General features: G+C 34.8%; 1 protein-coding gene across 2 annotated transcripts; it reads left to right on the top strand.

Annotated features, from left to right (window-relative positions):
* The first annotated feature begins 316 nt into the window (after positions 1-316).
* On the top strand, positions 317-8,566 carry atp5f1c (ATP synthase F1 subunit gamma). Of its 2 annotated transcripts, XM_049567293.1 has the most exons (9): positions 317-409; positions 970-1,004; positions 2,662-2,793; positions 2,889-3,096; positions 3,254-3,397; positions 4,754-4,818; positions 4,927-5,082; positions 7,589-7,685; positions 8,430-8,566. In XM_049567293.1, exons 1-9 carry the CDS (start codon positions 369-371, stop codon positions 8,431-8,433), a joined length of 882 nt encoding a protein of 293 aa, XP_049423250.1. In that variant the 5' UTR covers positions 317-368; the 3' UTR covers positions 8,434-8,566. The 2 variants fall into 2 exon arrangements, with proteins under 2 accessions (XP_049423250.1, XP_049423251.1); XM_049567294.1 differs by lacking the exon at positions 8,430-8,566 and having other exon boundaries at positions 322-409; positions 7,589-7,689.
* Positions 8,567-12,594: the final 4,028 nt, after the last annotated feature.

Here is a 12,594-nt window from a genome sequence, read left to right as displayed (position 1 = left end):
ACCTTGGTCGTAGCTGCTATGTCTATTTATCCAAATACAAAAATATAAATATTTATATTAAAAAAATAAAAATAAAAAATCCCCGGATGTCAGGTCAAGTCAATGTTAATTGTACAGCGCATTTCATAAACAGGTAAACTCAATGCGCTTTACAGTAAAACATAGAAAACATTAAACATAAAGACAACATGCAGGTATGTTTGCTCAGTAAACACGAATCTTACGATTTATTTAAACAGTGTAAAAGTTACTTAGTGTACATCCCTGTTCAACGATGTTTCTGTCAGTCCCTGAATGCAGCATTCGGCCATTTTGCCTTTAACCTGCGCCTGCGCAGTCCTGCGTGTCTGACCTTCATAGGAGTAACCATGTTCGCCAGAACCAGCGCGTTGGTGTTCTCCCCACAATGGTAAATCAAAACTATTTAAATACTTCCACAACAATCTTTAGCAGTGTCGTCACTGTGTGCACTGAAAGAGATATATGATTGAAATGAGTTTGTAACGTCTTGTCTGTAACACGCGCAGTTATTGAACGCAAGGACGTGCTAACGTGGAGGCCGCGGCTAATGAATGACACCGGTGTGCTGCACTCAATGGACAACTTAAGCTAATGCTAGCTAATCTGACACGTACTGGCTAAAACACTCTGACATTGTACGAGAAGCTCGTGAAGAGAGTGAACATTTCACCAATGACTGACTTTTGTGTCACTGCATGATCTTACACACACTCCAATCACACCGCTAGTAAGCTAGTGCTAACAGCTTAAGCTAACTTGTGCAGCAGTTACTAAGCTAACTGATGCTAGTAGCGCACTTGCAGCGCTAGCTAACAACGAAGCAAATGTTCATGTTTCAATACCTGTTACGAGTTTGTATTAACGTGGTTCAAAGCTGTTAAACTCTGGTAATGTTACATGTTGATAAAGCTAGTAGCTAAAGCTAACATGCACCGTTTCTGTTCACAGTGGGCAGGTCAGGAACATGGCTACCCTGAAGGACAGTAAGTACTTTTGTGTACTACTCTCTTTATGTGCATAGATGACAACGTAACAACAGGTTACAGACCATAATCAAACACTGACAACACCACAGATGCAACATCTTCATAGTGTCTGCTAAAATCTGGTATAGTATGAGGGAAATAATGCTCAGTTTGTGCACCTGAACGCAGCAAGAAAGTGGGGTTTGATACATTCTGTTGTGGTCTATTTTGGTTGAAGGTGATGCATGCAGCGTAGGACTGTAGGATACTTTGAGGGGAATAACTACCATTAATTTATAAAACTGAAGGTGATGAAAATGCATGTGATTTGAGAGAGAGAGGAGTAAAAATGTTGGACAGTTAACAAGGGATTTGACCAATTTAAAGCTGTGGTTTTTGGCTTTCCGGTTGGAAGTAACAAATATTGCTGGCTTTGAACAGTAACTGTTAGTTGGGTGTTGTGAATGATAAATGGAGGACAGTAGACAGTAACACGGCCCAGCTGCTATCAGAGCAACACTGTCAGACTAAGTGACAATTTCTGACTAGTTAATCACCATTATTAATCTGTAAGCATTTTCATCACTTGCGTTTGTATTTTTGATTATTATTTGTTACTGTAGCCCTTGGGGCCACTTTCCTTAGATGGCAATTTTGTGTTGTAATGCAGAAATTACGACAAGGGGAAATGATGAACACAGTTTATTTGTCTTCAAGGAGAAAATTCATTTCCACAACAGGTGCATACATATGACAAACGAGTAACATACAAAGTGCATATCATAAAGACAAAAAACATGGATTGGCATTCGATACATCAGCTTTAAAATAATGAAATCACTTGGTTATTTTTAGCTTTGTTCATTTACTGCTTTTTTTTTTATTGTGCTTGCACAACGATTATTTTCATTGTCGACTAATCTGTCGATTATTTCTTCGATTAGTCGACTAATCATTTCATCGAAAAATGTGTTAAAATGTTGAAAAATGGCGGTCTATCTCGCACAAACCCCAAAATTACGTCATCTAATGTCTTGTTTCGTACTCACGCCAAAGGGTTTTAGTTCACTGTCACGGGAGAGTGTGTAAAGCTGCCAATATCTGAACGTAAGAAGCTGCGATACAAGTATTTTGGGGGACTTTAATAGTACTGTTCTATGAAAAATGACTCAAACCGATTAGTCATCGATTAGTCAATTAATCGTGGCAGCCCTACTTGCATTGTCATCACCTCCATATTTATCAATATAAATTAGTTAAATGCCAAAAGATTGTGATTTCATGGCTGAATGTTGCCATAACAATATTACCTGGGATAAACAGATATTAAAGTGTGTTCAGTTCTGACTTTCTGCTGATTTCAGTTTACTGCTAAGATACAATAAATAGCTTGTTGAATTAAAAAAGTAAACTATTTAATGTAGTCTTTTATTGAACAAATTTAACATCAAACTAATCACAAAAAGCACCAATAATAATGTGATAGTTACATTTTTAAGTGCACTTTCCTACTCATACTCTCTTAACAAACCCAAAAACAAAACCCGAGTGACAGTAAAGAAATGATCACTAAGTTTTCAGATAGGTTAATATAGTTCAGTGAGCTGGTCAGGTTTATATTAGAGTTTCAATATAATCCAAACTGGTGTCAGTCTGAGTAATATCTTCTCTCCAGTCACCATTCGGTTGAAGTCCATCAAGAATATCCAGAAAATCACCAAGTCCATGAAGATGGTGGCCGCTGCCAAGTATGCTCGTGCCGAGAGGAGCCTGAAGCCTGCCAGAGTGTACGGCTCTGGTGCTCTGGGTATGTTCAAGTTGCCACCATGTTGTCTCTCACTTTGCTAGATGGTGTGATGTAAAGTTTTCGACACTGGACTAATTTTCCTCTCTGCTCTCCAGCCCTGTACGAGAAGGCTGACATCAAAGCGCCAGAGGACAAGGCGGCCAAGCACTTGATCGTCGGTGTGACTTCTGACCGTGGGCTCTGTGGTGCCATCCACTCTGGTATAGCCAAGGCCATCAAGAACGAGATCAATACCCTGACCAGCGCTGGCAAGGAGGTCATGGTGGTCAATGTGGGAGACAAGCTGAGAGGCCTGCTGCACAGGTAGGACGGGGAACTGAGCCTCCTGAAGTTCATCCTCATAAAACTGATGAATTAGTGTGCAAGGTTTCTGTGTGCGAGAACACAGATCAAAGAATGAAGTGTGCAGGTGATGATTGTTTTCCTGTACTAATATATAATCCTCGCTGTTCCTCATCAGAACTCATGGGAAGCACATCATCTTCAACTGTAAGGAAGTCGGCCGTAAGCCCCCCAGCTTCAGCGATGCCTCCATCGTCGCCACCGAGCTGCTCAACTCTGGATATGAATTTGACCAGGGCGCTGTGTTCTTCAACAGATTCAGGTACGACACTCAGTTTGTACTCTATTTTTCTTCATTTGGATTTGTATTAGAGGTCGACCCACAGTGGATTAATAAAGGCTGTTATAATAACGTTAGTTTGGAGCAGGAGATTGTGGACGAATTGGCCGATATCACCACCCCAACACTTTTGGACATGATCAATCTTGAACTTCATCAGAAACTGGCTAACTACCTACAAAAATAAATCTGAATGCCTGAATATTAAACTCAAAGTAATAAATACCCGAATAGAAATCTGTAACTGACCATCAAATAAACTATAATAAAATTATTGAGTGGGGGTGATTTTTATGTTTTGAGCTTTCTTCAACCTGAGATTGTCAGTTTCACAGTGACATGACCATGACTTTGTGCATGGAGCTTAGTTACTATAAGTTAGTTAAAGTTACTTAAAAGTAAAGTCAGGCCTGTCGCTATAATTACTTTATCGACTCATTCGATATGATATGACCTCGATCTTACCCGCTGTTCTTACATGTGTGTTTGTATACATAAGAATGTCTCCAACATTTTAGCCAGTATGATGCCAGATTAAAATGCAGGGTTTTCCCGACCATTTTGAGACTTGGGTACAGCAATTTTTACCTCTTTTTTTCCTCTCGCTCTCCACTCCGCCAACTTGTGCAGTTCCAAAGAAAATAACACAGACACCGATGACGAAAACTTTATTTATCCCGTGTGTGCAATTCAGTTTACAGCTCCTAGATCAATAATACCCCCCCCCCCCCAGGGAGGCTAGTCATGCAAGACTAACCCATAGCCTGCAGCTAAAACGAAGAGTCCTGATCGTCGTTAGCTTGGCAACTCCCGTCGTTCGTAGTTTTACCTTCCAAAATCCTCCACTCTATAAAGCCACCAGCTTCCAGGCGGTGTTGCCAGTGTAGCTGCGGTGTTCTCGGGCTTCGCTAAGCTTGTCTATTTGTCACAAGGCATCGTTTGATGTCCAAATGTTGTATTAGGTCTCAGACAGACTAGAATTTTATATATACTTTTCTTGTATACGTGAACAACTTAACTTTTTAAAATGGTAAATATTTTTTTATATTCCAATGTCTAGATATTCTTAAGAATTAAAAGTTCACCGCTCTTTTAAAGGGAACAAAATTAGCTATCATGACAGACTTAAGTGAAGTAATCTTGTATTTGTAAAAACAAGACGAGGTCAAAAACCTCTCGTTTGCTCAATGGAACACAACCTTTCTCCTTCCCCTGATGACTTATTTGAATAAAATCATTTCAAGTTACACAACCTGAGAGATCGACATAAATTTGAAATGTGTACAAATACTCTATCACATTAATCATGTAAAATACATTTCCCTGTCTCTGATACAGGTCTGTCATCTCCTACAAGACTGAACAGAAGCCTTTGTTTTCCACAGAGACAGTTGCTAATGCAGGTATGGTTGTTGTTGTTGTTGTTTTTGTTGTTGTTGTTGTTTTTGAAAAGTTGAAGGCACATCCTCGGGTACAGAGAGATGCTGAACATCTGTAATCCTCCCCAACAGAAAGCCTGAGCATCTATGATGACATTGATGCTGACGTGCTGAGGAACTACCAGGAGTTCGCTCTGGTCAACGTCATCTACCTGGCCCTGAAGGAGGGCTCCACTGCTGAGCAGAGTGCCAGGATGACCGCTATGGACAGCGCCAGCAAGAACGCCTGTAAGACTTCCTGCCAAACACATTTACCATCTCTATCTCTGTCCTAATACTCACACCTGCAGTACCTGAGAGTAGCCGAACACCCACTCATGACATATTTCTGGTGATTGCCATAGTGTCTAAATGTCTGTTTAGACCAGGGATATCTGAAGTTTATGTCCAGTTACAAACATTTCCTAACGTTTTTATCAAATGAAATCAACAACACACATTTCCATGTCACTTAAACAGTATTTATTGTCCATTGTCACAGTGGGATGCTCTTCATATGCAGACACATTTAACACAAAGTGAAACCAAATCGCTGTATTAGTCGTAAAGTAAATGAAAACAAGACACAATCTGAATAAAATCTGTTAGGGAAAAAAACAGCTTTGAGCAGCTCCCTTTTCTCTGTTCACATGTTTCATGAAGAGATAGAAACAGGCCTGTGACTGCTCTGCCACGAGTTTGAATCTTGGCTTGAGTGGAGCTCGTGTCATTCTCATATGGTGCTCATTGAAACGGTACTAGGTTTTAATGTTTATAGCAGAGAAATCTGACCTACAGCTATACTGTGACATTTCGCTAATTTTTTGGACGACATACTATACTATGACTTTTTTGATCATATTTTGGACGACATACTATACTATGACTTTTTTGATCATATTTTGGACGACATACTATACTATGACTTTTTGATCATATTTTGGACGACATACTATACTATGACTTTTTGATCATATTTTGGACGACATACTATACTATGACTTTTTGATCATATTTTGGACGACATGCTATACTATGACTTTTTTGATCATATTTTGGACGACATACTATACTATGACTTTTTGATCATATTTTGGACGACATACTATACTATGATTTTTTGATCAAATTTTGGACGACATACTATACTATGATGTTTATATCATATTTTGGACATACTATACTATGACTTTTTGATCATATTTTGGACGACATACTATACTATGATGTTTATATCATATTTTGGACGACATACTATACTATGACTTTTTATCAAATTTTGGACGACATACTATACTATGACTTTTTTTGATCAAATTTTGGACGACATACTATACTATGACTTTTTTGATCAAATTTTGGACGACATACTATACTATGATGTTTATATCATATTTTGGACGACATACTATACTATGACTTTTTATCAAATTTTGGACAACATACTATACTATGACTTTTTTGATCATACTTTGGACGACATACTATACTATGATGTTTATATCATATTTTGGACGACATACTATACTATGACTTTTTTTGATCAAATTTTGGACGACATACTATACTATGACTTTTTTGATCAAATTTTGGACGACATACTATACTATGACTTTTTTGGATCATATTTTGGACGACATACTATACTATGATGTTTATATCATATTTTGGACGACATACTAAACTATGACTTTTTATCATATTTTGGACAACATACTATACTATGACTTTTTTGATCATACTTTGGACGACATACTATACTATGATGTTTATATCATATTTTGGACGACATACTATACTATGACTTTTTTGATCATATTTTGGACGACATACTATACTATGATGTTTATATCATATTTTGGACGACATACTAAACTATGACTTTTTATCATATTTTGGACAACATACTATACTATGACTTTTTTGATCATACTTTGGACGACATACTATACTATGATGTTTATATCATATTTTGGACGACATACTATACTATGACTTTTTTGATCATACTTTGGACGACATACTATACTATGATGTTTATATCATATTTTGGACGACATACTATACTATGACTTTTTTGATCATATTTTGGACGACATACTAAACTATGACTTTTTGATCAAATTTTGGACGACATACTATACTATGACTTTTTTGATCAAATTTTGGACGACATACTATACTATGACTTTTTTGATCATATTTTGGACGACATACTAAACTATGACTTTTTGATCATATTTTGGACGACATACTATACTATGATGTTTATATCATATTTTGGACGACATACTATACTATGATGTTTATATCATATTTTGGACGACATACTATACTATGACTTTTTTTGATCATATTTTGGACGACATACTATACTATGATGTTTATATCATATTTTGGACGACATACTATACTATGACTTTTTTGATCATATTTTGGACGACATACTAAACTATGACTTTTTGATCATATTTTGGACGACATACTATACTATGATGTTTATATCATATTTTGGACGACATACTATACTATGACTTTTGATCATATTTTGGACGACATACTATACTATGACTTTTTGATCATACTTTGGACGACATACTATACTATGACTTTTTTGATCATATTTTGGACGACATGCTATACTATGACTTTTGATCATGTTTTGGACGAAACACTACACTATGACTTTACATACTAAAGTAAAAACGTTGAACATTGTGACAGTAACTGACAGATTTGTCTCTCCCTTCCTCAGCTGAGATGATTGACAAGCTGACCCTCACCTTCAACCGTACCAGACAGGCTGTCATCACCAAGGAGCTCATTGAGATCATCTCTGGAGCTGCTGCTCTGTAAGTATTTGCTGTGTTTTCATTCTCTTGTCTCACTTAACAATGTGCAGATTTTCCTCAGTAACTCAACCCATCATTGTATTCCTCCATCACTACAAAAACTTTTCTTAGACTCTTTTCTCATCCATGCATGTCTTTATAAATTTCCAGAAACTATCACATTCTTGCATGTCTCTTTCTCCTCTCTAACGAAATCTATTCCTCCTCATCCTTTTCTGAACTCAGGAACTGAGGCTTGTTTTAACAGAGGAGGTAACACTGTAGAGCAGACTGTAATGTTAGGATCCCTTCTTGGCTAGTTTGACCAGCAACCTATGTAGAAATGTTAAGCCTAAATTCTTTGATCCAAACCCTAGATGGGGGCTGATATTTTTTCAAACTGAAATTGCAATAAAGTTTTCTATAATATAACTCACACCACACCAAATACACTCAACTGATCTTTCATGCTGGCCAGTGGCTGGATGAAACGACATGAACTGATGCAGAATTTCTGTGAATATTTATTTAAAAACATAACATTGCAAAAAAACAAACAAAGCTGAGCAGAGTAAACATTATAATTTGTACAATATAATACATCACAATATAATACATCACACAAACAAACATGTTGTTATCAATTGGATAAATGAATACAATAGTTCAGCCCTAGTCTAGATGCCTTTTAGACTGAGTTTTCACCCTGTTCCCAGCCATATTGAACACTGTTCTTACCTTTTTTTTTTCCCTCTTTCTCTGCAGATAAACGAGCAAGACCTTCGTTTCCATTACCTTTAGCTCTTCAAAGTACTTCAGGCACGTGTTGTCCAGAGTCTATGAACATATGTGCTTCTATTTGTAAAATATATGGAGAAAATAAACCTCTTACACAACCTTCATGCTTTTCATCTGTATGTGTTTTTCATCACAATAACTGCTGTTGACTGAGAACTATGAATCTTGATGCTTCAGTCTTATGGAATCCATCCTCCAAATGTGTTACTTGATGAAAATAAAATATTTCTAAGGTAAGCCAATGAATGATGTCTCTTTACTGCTGTTTGGGTCCTAAAGATGGTAAGTGTACTATGACCTTATTCTCACTTTTTTTGACATGCTATATACTATGATGTTTTTCAACATGCGATACTATTGAGTGTGCTGACATACTGCATCTCTGTGCGGCTCTCCAGCTGTACCATGGCGCACAAGATGGCACTACAAAGGGTCATTAACACTGCCCAGAAATTCATTGGCCATCCTCTCCCCTCCCTGTAGGACCTCTACAGTACTCGCTGTCTCAAGAGAGCACATAGCATCCTGAGAGACTGCACACACCCAGGACACCGGATGTTTGAGCTGCTGCCCTCTGGCAGGAGATTCAGGGCACTGAAGTCACGGACAAATAGACTCAGGGATAGCTTTTGTAACGGCAATAGCACTAATAAATATAAACCACATCTGACTAGCTGCCTTTTTTCTTCAAAAATGAGTCACGTGCAATGAACAATATATTCATCACCAACAATAATCTATTTATCACCTGCACTTTAGATCACACTTAAGTGTATATTTTGTATATGTTGGATTATATATATTCTTCTACTCTTCATATATTTTATTTTATCTTGTTTTTTTTTGTCTTCTTTTGCACCAAAGTGGAGAGTATCCCAATTTCGTTCTGCTGTGGTACACAAGTATGTCTGTACAATGTCAACAAAGATCTAGCTTATCTTGATTTTGTCTGACTTTTTTATCCAGTTTTTCAACATGCTATACTATGACTTTTTTATCACTTTTTTCGACATGCTAAACTATGACTTTTTTCAACATGCTATACTATGACTTTTTAATCACCTTTTTTCAACATGCTATACTATGACTTTTTAATCACTTTTTTTCAACATGCTATACTGTGACTTTTTAATCACTTTTTTCGACATGCTATACTATGACTTTTTTATCACCTTTTTTCAACATGCTATACTATGACTTTTTTATCACCTTTTTTCGACATGCTATACTATGACTTTTTAATCACCTTTTTTCAACATGCTATACTATGACTTTTTAATCACTTTTTTCGACATGCTATACTATGACTTTTTAATCACTTTTTTCGACATGCTATACTATGACTTTTTTATCACCTTTTTTCAACATGCTATACTATGACTTTTTAATCACTTTTTTCGACATGCTATACTATGACTTTTTTATCACTTTTTTCGACATGCTATACTATGACTTTTTATCACTTTTTCGACATGCTATGACTTTTTTATCACCTTTTTCGGCATGCTATACTATGACTTTTTTATCACCTTTTTTCAACATGCTATACTATGACTTTTTTATCACTTTTTTCAACATGCTATACTATGACTTTTTAATCACTTTTTTCGACATGCTATACTATGACTTTTTTATCACCTTTTTCAATATGCTATACTATGACTTTTTAATCACCTTTTTTCAACATGCTATACTATGACTTTTTAATCACTTTTTTCGACATGCTATACTATGACTTTTTAATCACTTTTTTCAACATGCTATACTATGACTTTTTTCGACATGCTATACTATGACTTTTTAATCACCTTTTTTCAACATGCTATACTATGACTTTTTAATCACTTTTTTCGACATGCTATACTATGACTTTTTAATCACCTTTTTCAATATGCTATACTATGACTTTTTAATCACTTTTTTCGACATACTATACTATGACTTTTTTTATCACCTTTTTTCGACATGCTATACTATGACTTTTTAATCACTTTTTCGACATGCTATACTATGACTTTTTAATCACTTTTTTCAACATGCTAAACTGACTTTTTTCGACATGCTATACTATGACTTTTTTCGACATACTATACTATGACTTTTTAATCACTTTTTTCGACATGCTATACTATGACTTTTTATCACCTTTTTTCAACATGCTATGACTTTTTAATCACTTTTTTCGACATGCTATACTATGACTTTTTTATCACTTTTTTCGACATGCTAAACTGACTTTTTTCAACATGCTATACTATGACTTTTTTATCACCTTTTTTCAACATGCTATACTATGACTTTTTTATCACTTTTTTCGACATGCTATACTATGACTTTTTAATCACTTTTTTCGACATGCTATACTATGACTTTTTAATCACTTTTTTCGACATGCTATACTATGACTTTTTTCAACATACTATACTATGACTTTTTTATCACCTTTTTTCAACATGCTACACTATGACTTTTTTATCACCTTTTTCAATATGCTATACCATGACTTTTTAATCACTTTTTTCGACATACTATACTATGACTTTTTTTTATCACCTTTTTTCGACATGCTATACTATGACTTTTTAATCACTTTTTCGACATGCTATACTATGACTTTTTAATCACTTTTTTCAACATGCTAAACTGACTTTTTTCGACATGCTATACTATGACTTTTTTCGACATACTATACTATGACTTTTTTTATCACCTTTTTTCGACATGCTATACTATGACTTTTTAATCACTTTTTCGACATGCTATACTATGACTTTTTAATCACTTTTTTCGACATGCTATACTATGACTTTTTAATCACCTTTTTTCAACATGCTATACTATGACTTTTTAATCACTTTTTTCGACATGCTATACTATGACTTTTTAATCACTTTTTTCAACATGCTATACTATGACTTTTTAATCACTTTTTTCGACATGCTATACTATGACTTTTTAATCACTTTTTTCGACATGCTATACTATGACTTTTTTCGACATGCTATACTATGACTTTTTAATCACTTTTTTCGACATGCTATACTATGACTTTTTAATCACTTTTTTCGGCATGCTATACTATGACTTTTTTATCACCTTTTTTCAACATGCTATGACTTTTTTATCACTTTTTTCGACATGCTATACTATGACTTTTTATCACCTTTTTTCAACATGCTATTACTTTTTAATCACTTTTTTCGACATGCTATACTATGACTTTTTTATCACTTTTTTCGACATGCTAAACTGACTTTTTTCAACATGCTATACTATGACTTTTTTATCACCTTTTTTCAACATGCTATACTATGACTTTTTTATCACCTTTTTTCAACATGCTATACTATGACTTTTTTATCACCTTTTTCAATATGCTATACTATGACTTTTTAATCACCTTTTTTCAACATGCTATACTATGACTTTTTAATCACTTTTTTCGACATGCTATACTATGACTTTTTTCGACATACTATACTATGACTTTTTTTATCACCTTTTTTCGACATGCTATACTATGACTTTTTTATCACCTTTTTCAATATGCTATACTATGACTTTTTAATCACTTTTTTCGACATGCTATACTATGACTTTTTATCACCTTTTTTCAACATGCTATGACTTTTTAATCACTTTTTTCGACATGCTATACTATGACTTTTTTATCACTTTTTTCGACATGCTAAACTGACTTTTTTCAACATGCTATACTATGACTTTTTTATCACCTTTTTTCAACATGCTATACTATGACTTTTTTATCACCTTTTTCAATATGCTATACTATGACTTTTTAATCACCTTTTTTCAACATGCTATACTATGACTTTTTAATCACTTTTTTCGACATGCTATACTATGACTTTTTAATCACTTTTTTCGACATGCTATACTATGACTTTTTTCGACATACTATACTATGACTTTTTTATCACCTTTTTTCAACATGCTACACTATGACTTTTTAATCACTTTTTTCGACATACTATACTGTGACTTTTTTATCACCTTTTTCAATATGCTATACTATGACTTTTTAATCACTTTTTTCGACATACTATACTATGACTTTTTTTATCACCTTTTTTCGACATGCTATACTATGACTTTTTAATCACTTTTTCGA

The sequence above is a fragment of the Epinephelus fuscoguttatus genome, linkage group LG22 (genome assembly GCF_011397635.1).
Source record: "Epinephelus fuscoguttatus linkage group LG22, E.fuscoguttatus.final_Chr_v1".
Classification (NCBI taxonomy): domain Eukaryota; kingdom Metazoa; phylum Chordata; class Actinopteri; order Perciformes; family Serranidae; genus Epinephelus; species Epinephelus fuscoguttatus.
Note: the sequence above shows the minus strand (reverse complement) of the source record. Positions and strands in the feature narration are given on the sequence as shown.